General features: G+C 38.9%; 1 protein-coding gene across 1 annotated transcript; it reads left to right on the forward strand.

Annotated features, from left to right (window-relative positions):
- The first annotated feature begins 9780 nt into the window (after window positions 1-9780).
- LOC113130738 (NDUFA4 mitochondrial complex associated like 2) lies at window positions 9781-16338 on the forward strand. Its single transcript, XM_026307569.1, has 4 exons — window positions 9781-9822; window positions 12884-12969; window positions 15179-15242; window positions 16268-16338. Exons 1-4 carry the CDS (start codon window positions 9781-9783, stop codon window positions 16322-16324), a joined length of 249 nt encoding a protein of 82 aa, XP_026163354.1. The 3' UTR covers window positions 16325-16338.
- The last annotated feature ends 340 nt before the right edge of the window (window positions 16339-16678 follow it).

The raw sequence follows: 16678 nt of genomic DNA on the forward strand, positions 1-16678 counted from the left end.
GAAGTAAACCTAGAGACAGTCGCTACTATCAACAGCTGCATCTTATTATTTTAAACACCGGTGCCAGTCAATTTCAACCAGATATGCGTGGATTTATTTAATTTTTTTTGTGCGCGTGTGTGCTGTCACTGCTCCTCAGTATTCAGAAGCTCAGCTGTTAAATGTGAGCAATTATAATCGAGCAGAGATGGAGGTGAGGTTGGAAACAGAAAGGCAGGGAGTTTATCTAGCCTGTGACAGAGGGGAGGAGGGAAAGGAAGGGGAGGAAGCAGCAGGCATAAGTTGTCAAAGTGTTCCTGGCAGTTGGGGATTATGTTTTTGACTGTCTCTTACTGTAACTTAGCTGAATGCCTGTCACCTGTCTAACAGGGAGCCAGGTCATTCAGTTTGTGCTTTGTGAATGCAATACTAGATGCAGTAGTAGCACAACTTTTAATGATACTGAGATTTTTCATCCTTTGTCATGTCCAGTTAAAATCACAGCTCTTTAGTTAAACTCTGGCCTCCACTTTGTCTTCAGTGGATTCAGGTTACATAGACATGCTGGGCTAATGGGACTTGATTTACACACACTATCCAACCACAGCGTGTGCCCTTTAGGTTATCTTACTGTGCCTTCTTGAAAAGTGTATATGCTACACATAGTGGGTGACTTCAGATGTAGCAGTGAGGTTGCCAAGCCAGGAAATAATTTTACCAACTCTTTCCCACTCTAAAATCTTGTTATCATAACATTGCATTTAATAGGCAGGAATTATGTTGTACTGTTGGCATAAGGCTAAACTATCTTAAATTTACCTTTGGGGATTAAGAAGGTTTATCTATCTAAACCATTCCTCTCATTACATACTTTGCTATTACAATTTAGTATTTGTACAATCTGGCACTCCTGACTATACTATACTATATAAGCGGACAATTAGAAAATCCTATAGAAGAATCAGATTTTATTAAAGTGCACAAAACATATGAATAAAACATGTTTGGCCAGGTATGAAGAAAAAGTTGTTGGAAAATAAAATTATCTTCTACATATTTTCTATCTAGGGCTGAGCAAGCTGTGTGTGTGATATCTCGTGATGTTTAAAAATCAACATGAGTGAAGATGGCAGAAGGAGAGCAGCAGCAGCAGCATTTGGTCAGCAAAAACGGTAGAAGTAAAGTAAAGGAGCTATAATCCCAAATTAATATATATGTTAGGTCCTGGTATTGCATCTAAAGACATATCTGAAAATTACATTGCCAAGATGATCATCCCTAGTCAGTATGTTGCGCTGTGGAAGAGGAGTGAACCAAAAACTACCAGTGCAGACACAGTGTCGTAAACTATTACTGAGCCACCATTGCCGATCGAAGTTTGTTTGCCTCTACACACTTCATAATGAATGCATCTCATAAATCCTCCCTAAACGATTCCTCCTTAAATGATTCCCACAGCTCAGCCTGTCTACTCAGTGGAGGGCGCTCATGGATCAAGCTATTACCAGGAAACCAGGCCGGGGCGACGGAGCAGAGGGCAACAAGCTCAGGCCCCAGATCATCACCGTGCCCCAACACACCACCCTCTACAAGCAAACAGACAGACAATTTCTTTCAATTAGTCCAAACTGGCCGGCCCAATAAATTTTAGTTTGTTCTTCAAGACGTAAGGGCCCTGTTGCATGTCGTGCTGAAAATGAAGACTAATGGGATGTTGTGGAGCTGCTGAGTGCTTGATTTCGTGCCACTAATCCACTGCCGCTCTCCCGTTCTTCTTGTCTCCCCCCCCATTTCTTGCCTTTTCTCCTTCCTTGAACTAAATGAAATCAGTGCTGACCAGGCACAACACAAATGTTTAATACATTTATTCACAACTTGGGTACGTTTTCTGTTTTAAGCATTATTTAAGTAGTTAGGTGGAGCTATTTGTCAAAACTTGACAATAGCCATGAATGTAACCATCGTTCACCCTCGTCAGCTGAAGTGATGATCCAGAGAGTAAGACTCAGCCACTCAGCTTACCATTTTATTTCATTTTTCTTCTAATTATACAACAGGTTTTATGATTTCTGGGTTTTGATTTAAATATATATTTGATTTTGGCTGTTCAATATGGGCCTAAGTTTCTGTGTCACGACCAAAGGGCTGTTGACTGTAAAAGTGATGGAAAATGTTACAAAAATACAAAAATGATTTTCTTAAGTTTAAGATTACCACATTGTAAAAACAAGTAAAAATCCTTTATTTAAAATTTTAATGAAGTTCAAAAGTGTTAAGAGAAAAATGTGGAAATCAAGTAACTTATAATCAGTAGTTAGCAGTTTTGACTCATATGAATACAGTTTATATTATTAAAACTACATTTTATTCTGTCATCATCTCTTTTAGGGCTGTCAATCGATTAAAATATTTAATGATTAATTCGCGATTAATTGCAAATGAATCACATTTCTATCTGTTATGAATGTACCTTTAAAAGTATATTATTGTTTACTTTATCAAAACAAAGGGGTAGAAATATGCTGCTTTATACAAATCTGTTTACTTTGGTGACACTATCCAGACAGATTTCCCGAATAACGTAAATGCATGTTGAAAAAAAAAATATGTTGAAAGCATAAACTGTCCAACTCAGGCCCAACAAGCAACAACAGATGGACATATTGACTTAAATGTAACATTGCATAGTAAAACTAACAACGCAGCATCAAACCTTTCAACTGAAAGGTAAAATAGCTAATGAACATCATACATCATGAGAACAAACCTACTGTGTAACAAGTACATTGGCCATTCAAAGTTCACTCCCTGGATTAAATTATCTCACACTGTAATTGCGTTTAACCTCAGACTGGAGGAAACAAAGGCTCACAAATATAACCGTTTCTACTAATCTCTTTACACTCCAGCCTCTTCCTATGTGCACCCACCAAACGAGTTATGGTTGTTGTCAGTACACTGAACTAAAGACCTTTATCTGCTCACAAGTAGATTACAGTGCGTTAGAAACCAGCTGTTCAATGTTTATATATGTAAATGCTGTAGAGGTGGATTTTAAGGGAATGGTTGCAGAAAAAAAACTTTACCGAGCAGTTTTAGTTAAAACAAGGCGCAATAAACATAAAAAACAAAAAACTAGTGGGCTTTTCATTTCAAGGAAAAAAGACAACTGCAAAAACAAACGACAACAACAATAAAGATGAATAATTTGAGTTATATTTGCCATCAAATGCTGATGTATGGGAGATCCTCAGGCCATTATAGGTTGATGAGGGACAAAAAGTTGCTTTGTCATATGGAGAAATATTAACTACAAGTGAGCAGGGAGCAAGAAGACATTGATTTTACAATACGCTGTTCAATCAAAGAGAATTATAGATGGCAATACAACTGTGATTTGCCTGGGCTGCTCATTAAACTTAACATCCATAGTGTACGTCTTCCCACTGGCGATGTAGGAATAAGATTTACTGGGGTAGGTTAAACACAGTTTAATACTTAAGGGGTGAAGTCACATGACAGTTAATAAAAGTTAGGCAGGTGAGCTGGAAGAGGTAGTCAGATCCCCACACAGGAAGAACGGAGGAGGGAGGGGAGATAGGAACTGAGAGGAAGAGGAAGAGAAAGTGAAATAGAGAAATAGGAAAGCCAAGGAAGAAGGAAAGGAAGGATGTACACAGAGGGACAAAAAGGAAGAGAGAAAGAAAGAGAAACCATTATTATAGCCTCAACAGATAAACTATGCATCAAAGTGTTTATCGAAAAACCATTTTTATGTGTGCTTTGAGGGCATGAAAATGGGAGCCCTACGTTCAAACACATCAATACAACACTGCAGCAGCCAATGTATTCTTTTTTTTTTTTTTTTTTGCTCCTTCTTTTCCCCATGATTCCCAATCAGATCTTGTGGCTCCCTGCAGGCTTTTATGCCAGCCACAAATGGTGCGACTGCCAGACTGACAAACACGTAATCACTCAGAGGAGGGGGGGAACCACACACACACAAAAAAAAGCAGCCTCTCAACTCAGCTTCCTATCACAAAGGCCCTTTGTAATGATTTTATTAAATGCCCTCATCACACCTGGAGATAATTCCATTATGATTGTGGCAATAAAATGAGGTTTTCATCAAGACCAGCAGACAGGAGGAGGAAAAGCTATTATTCCTCTCATATTCAGATATGACATTCCCTCTAATATTATGATATTAGGCTATTTGGCAAAATTTATGATGCTCAAGTCAATCCATAATGCTGGTGAAGAGTTTCCCCATTGACAATACCAGGCACTTAACGTGCATCAAATGCTGATCCCATAGAGGGCTAATAATTTGTAGTGTTAGAAATCACACAAAAATGCCTTACACAGTATTTTAAGTAAGTGAAGTTTTTCAAATGAGGATGCTGGATAAAGTGAGAATAACTTCTTCACTTTTCATGAGTTCTTGCCTTCCCTTAAAACAGGTGTCAAATACATTCAGCATTTTGAAAATGGAAGGTGTAAAATCTTAACCTTACACAATCTGAATTCCACTTTCTTTGCACTTCAGGTTCTATTTACTTTATTTACATTATAATTTACTTAAATCCATGGCAAATGTAGAAATGATTTTCCTTAAAATTAAAGCTTAAAAGCGAAAAAGCAGAGAGCAGGATCCACCCTTGTTGCCTTTTTTGTGGTATTGTAAATTGTTTTTTTTACCCCGCTCAAAATTAAAAACACAATGAATCAAAGGTTTTCAGCTATCTTCCCTCCACTGCTTCACTCCAGATATCTGAATCTGTGCCCTGTAACATCACCAAAGGAAGCACAACCAAAAACATTTGGTGACTGAAGCAGGATATACTGGAAAAGATCAATGTGACGTGTTCTATTTTTGATGGACTTGTAGCTCACACTGTTCTCCATCTCCATTGTGTGCATTCTCAAATAAGAAATTGGTTGTTTTTCCCCAGTAGGAAAACAGGCGTCAATGGGTGCACACATTGAACCTATTTTAAAAAAAAAAAAAAAAAAGAGATGCGGGTAGTTTGTCTGTGGGTCAAAAATAAATAAATAAATAAATAATTAGTTGGGAGATAATTCTTCCAATTCTGTATTGTTTTAAAGTTAAGATATTGTGATGAGACAATATTGAGGTATTCCAGTTTTATTTTTGCCTAGGTCTTAGATAAACATTAATGTACAGAACACCAGGTCTAACCTACAAAGTGAAAAAGAGAGAAAGAGAAGAGGGGAGAAAGAGTTTTATTACAAAGTGTACCCAAACAGAACATCAGCACTGCCACAGTTCTGTCACCTGCCAGTGTGGAGGTACAGTATAGGAGTCTCTACAGAACTTATATTATTGTTACAAAAATTGCAGTAAGGCGAAGAAAATGTGACAAAGGGGAAATGGTGAGGATACTGTGTGCTGTCTGAAGGAACTGGAAGCTACGTGTTTTTGGCATTCATGTCACAGCCCTTTTGAAAAATGCATCAAAGCAATTGCAGAACTCGTGGGACAGGGTTTGGGCACACAAAGTCGTGACCATCATCCAAACCGCACTGGTGAGAATGGAAGGGAGCTGCTGCCCATAGCAGAGGGATTGAAATGCACTAGTGTGCCACTTTACTAATAAAAACAAGTGCCCAGCCAGACCACAGTAACACAGATCCCAGTAATTTCTGTGGATGTGCCTTTTCAGATTTAATAATTGTATATATGTGTGTGAGCATGATTCCTGTGCAACTGTTTACAAAAACTATTTGTCACTGACTTATTTTTCATGCCTCTTGAAGAACTTGGAAACAGATTGTGTTGTTTTTCATGCTTACATTCAGAAATGGCTATTAGCTGAAATGCCTTCTGCTTTACGAACTCTCTCTTACACCTTCTGCTATGAGAAATCACAAATAACGATGGCCACAGTCAAGCTATGACTTTCTTACATGTGCACTGACTGTTAAGAATTGAAATGAGATTACTTGCAGATGGATAATTCCCCACAGATGCTGTACTCTTCACTCATCCTTTGCTTTATACTTGGCCAAGAATTCTCTGGAAAGAAAAATAAATTTATCTCTGTTGTGTTAAAGAAGCAAAGCTCATGTTAATACTAATAGTACTACAGCTACCATTATTACATCTATTCTGTTTCAATGTTAAAGTGCATTGTGATGTCTGTGGAAATGGTCACATATAAAGGTGATTATAATTGATGTCTGAACTGGATTTCGGAGGTAGATACCAAAATTGCCATTTGATCCTATAGAAAAATATTCATATTACTCATTAGTGCTACAAATAGCAGTTTTTCATTAATGTTGAAACTTCAAAATATTTCCTTACAATCTACACACTAAAGTTGATGTGTGATAAGTCATGAGATATAGTCTTGTGGTTAATTTTAAGGCTTTCATGCTCAAAATGTCTCTGTATACTGACTGCTGCCATGGTTACTGCCACAAAGCACTGTTCTCTTTATATGCACTTTTTTAAGGTAAAATACACCAGAGAATTTTATGGGGCTCCTTGCATGTTATTTATCATGTTGCTGTTCTGTACAGTAATTCAAATAGTCATAAGGTGTTTAACATATCCACTTCCCTCTCTATATTCATCGATACATTCTGTATCCACAGAGCAACACAGCCAGTAGCCACAGAAAGATGCTGAAATGGGTATGTTCAAGGTTATTGACTTCATACTAAAGCTGAATAAAACATGAAGAGCGAGAAAACAATGTTCATTCCAAAGGACATATTTTGCATTTGGGAACTATGTTCAGTTCATTTGTTTTCATATGCATTAAATCTAAAGTTTATTGAGTAGTATAATCCCCAGACTGACAGCTGTAGACCATGCAGGTAACAGTTTTTTTCCCTAAAGAATCTAACCAAGAATCCAACAAACCACTGTTATTCTGCAAATATGTGCTGCTGTGTTTTGCCAAAACATTCAGGAGCCTCCGGAATAAACTTTGTTAGCTGATATGAAATTAACTGCAGCTTTGGCACATGAAGCATCTGATACTGTGGGTGAAATTTAAAAACACCTTTGAGTCTCATGTTTCTAGACAGACTGTGTTACCTATAGTGAGAGGATATGAGCTGAAATATCCATTTGGGGTTCATCAAAGGTCATGCTGTCCTATGCGGAATCTCAAAAATGTTAGGAGCATTTTTTTTTCGAGGTCAGTGCAGGTAACAGTCATTGTCTTTTATTAATTATCAATTAGCACCCCTAGCCCTGTGTCCAATAACCAAACTGGATATAGAGGTCATTCAAAATAAAACACTGTCAATCTTTGTATGCCCATGAGCTATAACCGCAGGGAGAGAAATCAGTAACACAGCCATGTATTATTCTGATGCTATCCTGGTGGGATCACATGTTGCGGGGTAGGCACTTATTTGTACATGGGTACAGACCAAGTTTGGATAAGGCTTCTGTACTTATTGGATGCATCCAGACATGTCACTGAGGGGAAATCACACTATTCACCACTCTCCAAGAAATGAAAGAAAAACTTGTTGAAAATTTATAGGTCTGAGTGAGTGTGTGTGTGTCTCAGGTCATGCAGTGGATTTCGGTGGGACAGCAGGTTGCATGACCTCTCTGTAGTAAAGTGTGTATTTATTGGTGTGTGTGTGTGTGTGTGTGTGTGTGTGTGTGTGTGTGTGTGTGTGTGTGTGTGTGTGTGTGTGTGAGAAATGAACACTAAGAACCAGAGAGAAAGAAAGAAAGAAAAAAAAAGTGAGAATAGGTAATATCTGGTTAAATTTTTATATTATTTCAAACCTACAATAGATGACTTTTGGCCCGCTTGGGGCCAGTGGAAGCAACCTCTGAATACAACACCGACATATTTTCACCTTTTAAGTTAATATGGTGAACAGCTGCTTATTTATCAAGCAGAGCAACATTAGCGCTAAATTGGAATTGTGTTTCTGGCCACCTGGTGAATGCATCCACTCTCTTTTTTTGTTGTGTTTGTGTCTTCACTAACTCTTGAACTAACACTAACTCTTGTCTGGTTCTTTAGCTGCTAAACAGTCTGGGTTTATCACAGCAGGCAACCCCTTTAACATTTTTACACATTTAATCCAACATTAATAATAAAATATGGTTTAAAGCAGCTTTACCACAAACAACAACAACATATAACAAACAAAGACATACCACTTATTTTCCAACAGGCACCATTCAGGTGTATGAATGTTTGTATGTTTGTCTGGGGTGGGGGGAGGGGGGTCAGGCCTCGAGACAGGCCCAGTCTACTGTATCCATTTTTACAAAGAAAATCTCATTAAAGCCACTCTTCCTCTTAGCCACATCACCAGTGGGAAACAGATTTGGATATTGCACTCTGTCTCCTCCTTTTAAACACTCTGCATGCAATCTGTTAGAGGGAACAATGGAGAAGAATGATTAGAGAGGGGGGAGCACATATTGACTTTTTCTCTCTTCTCTTTCATCTTAATGCATCTCATTTCTCCCCCATCCTCTTTTGTTGAACACCTTTCCTTCCCCATCAACCTTCATCAATCTCTCTATCCTTGCTGGGTGAAAAATTGCACCCATTACCTTTGTCATGTGGTATACAAAAATAGCATTCCTTCCACTGACAAATGTCAGGTAAAACAACTTACGGTGACTCACAAGACTGCAGGATGAAGACACACTGCATAAATCATGGCCAAATATTGGATAACTTTGATACAGTAAACACAACTTAAAATTTGGGGAAATTTGCAGCCTGTGCATTTTCTCATGGATCCCAGATGTGTTAAACAGACAACTAGGTGCTCTTTGCTTTGAGCTCAGTGACATCCAAATGCTACCCCGCACACGACGACAAACGATAATGTTTACATTGCTCACCATCTTTTTTGAGCGTGTTAGCATGCTAACATTTGGCCGACTGACTGGCTGGGATCAGTTAAAAATGTGACCTCTTTCGACCGTCCATTTAAGTATGATAAATGATGAAAACACAGCTACCTTAGGTAAAGAATAGTAATGATCTGTGCATTTTGTCCAGCTTAGCATTTTGGTGTTAATTACATTAGGTTGCAAGGTGCTGTTGAAGGAATCTGAAAGGTCTACAGGCGCTGCATCACGGACTGATCAATTGCCATTATCATGTCTGGGACAAAGGTCTTGACCCAAGGGACACACTGGATGCCGTTATTACTTTGCTTTTTTTTTTTTCTACGCTGAGCAAGATGCTCTGCAAACGCAGCAACATTTAACGGCCACTGGGGAATGATTCTCAAAGTTTAAAGCGATGATTATCCATAAAAACAATGGTTTGTCATTTTGGAAACAATATAACACAAACCTATCCAACACAATTGCCATACTGTGACTGTGGGGCCTAAACATTAAAATATTGTAGGCACAGATTGTACTACTTTTGCACCTCCTGAAAGATAGTCTGTGCCTATATAGGTTTTTGTAACACAGATTTGTTGTATAACAAAACACTTTAGGACAGTGAGTACTCAGTATGGCAATTGTATAAGCCTCCATGGAAACATGTCCTCAGTGGATGCGATTATAAGGATTAGGACAGTCTCTCCCACTCTACCTCTCCCCTCTGACCCTCTCGTTTATCCTGTGGGAGGGCGGAAGCGGGACAGAGCGGAGGGGACAGATTGGCAACAGGTCTCAGTGCACTGGCCAACATACTGTATTGCAGCTAAGACAGAGCTCCTTCACACATACACATTCACTCAATAGGCATTAGCTGTCATCTTTTCTTTTTATATGATTTTTTTTTCATTGCTGGCCTTGCTTTTGGAAGAATAGTAAAGATGATTAGGACCATTTTTCAACATGCGAAGAAACATCCAGGGGTAGGTTACATCATATACTCTATTGAGCTTTTGTGATTATTTCTGTCTCCAACATCGATATCTATATGTCAAATTGTGATTAATGCAAAAGGCCTATTCACTGACTGTAAATGCAGATTCATTTTTGGTTTGTGCTCATTAATTTCTAGCATGTTGGTTATTGGTGTGCTTGCAGATAATCAATATTGACTTCACTAAATATAATTTATTAAGTATATGTCTGTAACTGTGTTTACATGAATTGCACGCAACTCTACAAGCGGATGCCTAAAAGTTTGTGTTTACTGAATACTGACTAGAGAGTAAAAGTAATGAGAAAAAGTGAAAACAGTAAATGAAAGTGACACACTGTACAGAATAATGTGAAAAATATTGCTCCAGGCACACACTCAATAACATTTCACAATTGGATGTTATGCCCCGTTATATCGCTATATAAGACTGGACTGAGCAACGACCATGACATTTAGTTAAAAACTATTAAGTGGGATGTGTGTTGGGATACTTTTGTTACATAGGACATTAAAAGCAATTATAATAATTGACTTGTTTGAAACAAGTAAGTGCACATAAATACTTTGCATCTTTTGCATGTTAATTTGCTTTAAAACTATAATCATCAGAAGAAAGAAAAAAAGAAAGCTTTTTTTCCCTATTGGCTCAGAGTTGTGCTGAGAGTGACCCAAATTCATGGATTGACAGGGTTGGCTTGGCAGTGCACCAAAACAGTAATAAGGGCAGCAACAGTATTGAACCCCAGCAAGTATAAAATACTTCTTTCTGTATATCGGTCAGGCTGAATGGTAACAGTAAAACTGCTGTATGGAATGATATTAAGATATCAGCACCAGAGGGTAGAAGCTCCCCACAAACAGGCCTGTCTTTATTATCTTTCACACTGAGGGGAATCACCTTCCTTTCAGGAACAAAAAGCAAATCCTCATATCCTCAAATAAAATATAAAATTTTAGGGTTCATGGACATGGTGAAGTTACAGTAAAGTTTAGACAAGTCCTGATTATTGTTATTGTTAAGGTAAGTCTCTAGGACATAAAAGTAAGCCACTGTCTGAAGTGATCAAAACATGACTGTGTGTGTGCGTGCATGTGTCTGTGTGTATGTGCGCGCGATCAAAGCTGACCTGCCTCCATGTGGTTTTCTGTGTGTGTTGCTGTTTGTGTTTATTTCAGTGATTGAAGTGAAGCCTCTCCCGTCAGCATACTGTATGTTTGCACTTCTATGTTTTGTGCAGTTTTTCGTGCAGACAACTTTGTGTGCATAATGTGTATAAACATTTTACAAGGGTAACACTGCGAGAAGCTGAGAAGTTAATAGTGAACCTATGGTGGGTGAGCACAAAGTACAATTGAAGAAAACTGGTGGTACATACAGTAAATGGTTTTTTGATAAAACTGAACATTATAATATTGACTTTTGTCTGTTAATGCAAAAGCATTATATAGCTAAGAAAAACATTACTTGTAAGAAACAGTTCTGGGTATATTTCTCTCCTTTGTAAAAATATGTAGACAAAACTAATGATTCAAAAATAGTAAAGAAAAAATTCAAAATGTAATCAGTGATGACAGTTATTTTCATTAGCTCAAGCTCAAAAAAAACGAGCTATGGTGATTAGTTTGTTGATCATTAGTCATTCGAAAGAAAATGAATCCACCACTTGATAGTTGAATGATACTGCAAGTCAATTTCTCAAGCAGGAATGCCACCTTTTAAAATGTGTGGATACGCATATTTTTGATACTGGTATAAACAGAAAGTCTTTATCTGTACTGGTGATGTGACAACAAACAATTTGAGGATGTCACCTCTGTGAAATTGTGACATTTCACTGTTTTCTGATATTTAATAGACAAAAACGATTAATCAGTTAGTTGAGAAAATAATCTGCAGATTAGAAATAAAAATAATTGCCGGCTGCAGCAATACTGAGAATGCTTTCGATGCTAATAGTAAATTTGCCTAGCTGTTTGCTGTCGAGCATTTTGACACATCTGATCTATTGAATAAAAGTCTCAAGCAGTGAGTCCATGCTAACAGTCGTTAGAATAGTTGTGAACTGAATGGTTTTGAGTATACAGCTCCGTGGATTGATATTTTCTTCAGCTCTATCATAAATTTAAGGTACGGAATATCAAATTTTTTATCACCAGACATTCTGCTAATCAACAACGAGGCAAGTGGCAACGCAATCAGACAGAAAACAGATGTCTAGATAGAGCTGAGCAAAGAAATGCTTCAGTTCAACCTGATCAAACTGTCATCTCTCTACAGCTTGGCTAGATCTGTGTGGGTTGAGAACAGCTGTTCGCCAGTGGTGTGATTCTCTCCCTCCTTCTCCCTGTCTCTCTCTCTCTCTCTCTCTCTCTCATACATGAGTATCACATAGCAAAGTAGACAGGAAACACTGTATATAGCAGTGTAGCCTTGATGAATAGATGCTTCACAATTAGAGCACTGTCGCACCTAAGGGTTGGGTGTACAGATATCACATTTTCACCCTGTCCACTTAGTGTGCCTTTCTATTTTAATTCCTGTCCTCATCACTGCTCAGAAAATCTAATAATAAAAGTGTGTGTGTGTGTGTGCATATATTTGTGTCTGCTCTGAGTGTACAGACTGCCTGTGTAAGCTCATTTTTGTGTGCATTTGTGCGAGCATATGCATGTGTTTAAATGTGTCTCACTCTCAGTGAGTGTGTGTGCGTGTGTGTGTGATGCTGTCGCTCAGTCTGACAGGTATAGTGTTGAGGAGGAGATGCTTGCACACACAAAGTTGCAGCAGTTTTCTCTTCCACCACGTCCTTGCCCATTCAACCCAGGTTGACAGTGAGCTGCCTCACACATGGCCTGGGCCTCATGCATATGTAGGAGGGCAGTGAGAGAGAAAAACAGGAATAACAACTACCTGTGTCTGTGTGTGTGTGTCTGTGTGTGCATGTTCATTGTACATCTCACAACCAACCACTTGATATAATATGTTTGTTTACCTTCATATGTCTCTGTTTTTCGGGGACTAATGCATTCTCGCCTCCTCTCCTCAGTTAATCCCTCAATTTTTCTTCATAACTCTGGGCCTCACAGGGGCCGCCCTCTACCTGATCCGCCTGGCCAGAGGGCCTCATGTCATGTAAGTCCTTCTCTTTGTCTACACTTGTACCCATTGTACGTAATCTTCCATTGTGCTTTTAATGATGTGTGTGCTTACAGAATATCACTGTGTGTTGAATCTAAACATGGGATAGATTTACCCATAGTAGCTATCATCTGAAAATTTTGGATAATAATAATATAATTATATAATATAATAATAATTATGTGGATATGGGATGAGGTCAGCAAAAAAAAAAATCCAGATTCACAAATTCAGTTTTATAAGAAATTATCCGAAAATAAATAAATAAAGCTATGATACAGTTGATGTATGCTCAGCAGGTTGTGCGATTCTTCTTTACAACGCAATAATCCATCCATCCATTATCTATACCCGCTCAATCCTTAACCAGGGTCACAGGGATCTGCTGGAGCCTATCCCAGCTCTCTTTCGGGTGGAAGGCAGGGGTACACCCTGGACAGGTCACCAGTCCATCACAGAGCCACATAGAGACACACAAAGACAAACAACCACACACACTCAGGCGCAATTTACAGTCACCAATCAACCTAGCATGCATGTTTTTGCACTGGGGGAGTTAACTGGAGTACCCGGAGTAAACCCACGTGAGCACGGGGAGAACATGCACAATGCAACAATCCAAATTACAAATTAGAGTAAAAGAGCATGTGTGCCCAACAATCACAATGCAGAATGTGCAATGTCAAGTAGGCATATTATGGCCTGAAATGAACTTCCCAAACAGACACACATTAAAATGACAGGCAGAACGTGTCTTGTTAGTGAACATCATCGACATACGCTCACATGGACCAGTGCATGTGATCGAACTCAGTCCACAGAGGGAGACACTGGCCAGTTGAGGCACAGAAGAATTCCCTGCATTTATTGAAATGGAAGTTAACCCAAAAAAGAAAAGGTGAGCTTTATCTGGTTGTTTCATGCTTGCTCTTTTGTCATAGTATTTTCAGATGACACACTAAAGTACACAATGAGGCAGGCAGCGATGCCAGTGATGCGTAGCTAGAAGTGTCTGCATCTGTATTTTTGTGTGAAGGTTTGTTTCAGGTCATAATCTGCCTATAGGACATCACATGTCCTGCGATGTGACTACTGCACATGTGCATCACGTTGACACAAATGATAATGCTAACCTACTATATCATGCATCACTAGTAACAGTTTATCACTGATGGGCTATTTGCTTTTTAATGAACACTGAAAATAGTTTTATCTGTATCCCTTAAAAGTTTATTAAAATTTGGATTTATAGCAAATAAATTAAATAAACTAAATATTGTAATTAATGCCATTTTCGTACCACATTTTCATCTTAGTTATTGGCCAACAAATCTGGCAAATACATCTATGATAAGTTATAAGATATGACTACAACAAATACTGAAAGTGAAACCTAATGAGACCAATAAGATATTCAAAAAGGATTGACTCAATTAACAGATCATTTAGATTTGATAAAAACTAATTATGAAATATAAAACCTGCAAATCATGAGTCCCCCTGAGCTTTATAGTAGCAGCAAAATAAAGCTTAAAGTTAACAGTAACAGGCTGTATTAAACCATCATATCTCAAAACCTGCACTGACCGCACTGAACTCAATGACTGTTCACATATAGTAAATATGCACTGCTCGTGTCCCATTTTGGGCCACACAGAACCACTTGTTCTGAGGGTCAGTCATAAAGCCTGACCTCATCACCAGCTCATGATGAGTGCTGTGGTCAGTGGCTGCCTCTCACAATGTTTGTGGTAATGGAGAGAGGGGGGATGATGTGCTCGCTCTGCCATCAGTCTCTCTTTCGCTTTGTTTGTGCTTTGGTGGCGTGACATGCTGCCGTGAAGGGGGGGGGGGGGGGGGGGGATGGACAGTCGCAGTGGAGCGTTGTGAAATCCAGACTTTGGTTAATGAACAGAGGAGCACTGCCAAGTCAGTGGGCTGAGTTCACCTCATCTCATAATCGCCTCTCTTTTTCTCCTTCCGGCATCTACACATTTATCTCCTTTTGTCTCTGTCCTCCTGTTACGGTCTTCTTTTTTGTCCTATATTTCTACACCTTGGTCTGTTACGATTTTCCCTCTGCATCTGCTCTTTATGCTGCCCTTTTCCTGCATCATGGATGCCTCTCCCATATCAATCCTCTCTTTTCTCTCCCTTCTTCCTGTCTTTATTCTTCATGCCCTGAATCCTTCCACATTTGCAGCCTCTGGGACAAGAACAACAACCCAGAGCCTTGGAACAAGCTCGACCCAACATACCAGTACAAGGTGACTCTTCCCACCATGCCCAGCATGACCACATCCTTGCTCACACCAATCATGTCTGCCTGAAAAAGAATCTAGACAAGAATGGCATTGTTTTATTGAGTCACAAAAAATCTCCCATTTATCATCTAGCTTCAAGACCCACCAAAATAGATTTAGGCAAACCAACATTGGCAAAATACTGTCAGATGAATGTGCCTGCTTCCTGGCTTTCTCCACATCTGTTCAAACAAAGGAAAATAAAGTGTCTTTCAAAACAAATTAAGGCAGATGGAACCGGGAGCTTTTAGAGGTTGGTGATAATTTGCCTTACCTCTTGAACAAGTTCAGAGCCCCAGACAAAATAATGAAAATATTAACTGCACTGACCCAAAAATAGAGCAGAAAAACAACCAACTGACAGGTCCCAGAAGAGATCTGGGTGATGTGTTTTTCAGAGAAAAGAATGTTTTCTAAGGTTTTCTGACCTGCGTTGCTTGCCCGTGGAATGAAAGCCAGTAGAGACGAAAGGTCAGGACATGGCATGTTTAATTCTCTATAGCAAGGCAAAGGTCTCACATCGAAATTCCACTGAAGTCCAAACAATGATCGTAATGAGGAGGGGTAAGTGGGAGATGGGAAAGGGAGAGGAGAGATGGGCAAGAGCTTTAATGACAGACCAATCAAAAAAAAAAAAAAAAAAGTATATGGGGAGAAAATAATCACAGCCAGTGCAGAAATTTGTTTTCTCCATGGTTGGAGGGTTGTGATATATGCATTACACATGCATGCAGACACACTTTATATTATCCATGACATACAGTATGTATGCAAACTTCGTCTAAAAGACAAGACAAAAATCTGGAAAAAACACAAACTAGAAAGGATCACAGTAAATAAGCGTTTCAAACACATGTATGCAAGTGTTTGTTTGCAGTAGAAGAGGAAAAAATCCTTACCCATGTTTTTTTTATTCTGTCCTAAAGACAGCCCTGATGAATTTAATTTAAGCTAAACAGATTTAAATGTATTCCTCCTGCCTTCCACAGTTTGTAGCCGTCAACACAGACTACAAGAGCCTGAAGAAAGAGGGGCCCGACTTCTAAAGGACCTCCAGGCAGCTCCAGGGGCACCAAGTTTGGAAGGACCCCCTGCTGTCACCTTACTGATGTGAAACATCTTCCTGTACATCTCCTCAATCTCACCTGATGCTCCACTACAGCAGCTCTGAATTAACCCTATTGCGAGATGAGACAGAAAGCTGGTTCTTTACTACATGATCACGGACACACTCTTGTTTATATGTTAATTTAATTATATTATGCTACTATACAGTATATTTGTATCACACTAGCGGCTGCCAGAATACATGTCTGTGTTAATATTTAGTTCTTTTACTTGTTTGAATGTCTCACCAGGGAGGTCAAAGGTCCGGGTCTGATACTGAAAACCTATTTTAA

Source organism: Mastacembelus armatus, chromosome 5, assembly GCF_900324485.2.
Source record: "Mastacembelus armatus chromosome 5, fMasArm1.2, whole genome shotgun sequence".
Classification (NCBI taxonomy): domain Eukaryota; kingdom Metazoa; phylum Chordata; class Actinopteri; order Synbranchiformes; family Mastacembelidae; genus Mastacembelus; species Mastacembelus armatus.

Excerpts from the sequence above, each read along its gene's own strand:
- LOC113130738 (XM_026307569.1), top strand. The coding sequence starts at position 9,781 with ATGATTAGGACCATTTTTCAACATGCGAAGAAACATCCAGGG. Across the intron at positions 12,970-15,178 it reads GCCAGAGGGCCTCATGTCAT|CCTCTGGGACAAGAACAACA; the intron begins GTAAGTCCTTCT and ends CCACATTTGCAG. Across the intron at positions 15,243-16,267 it reads ACCCAACATACCAGTACAAG|TTTGTAGCCGTCAACACAGA; the intron begins GTGACTCTTCCC and ends TGCCTTCCACAG.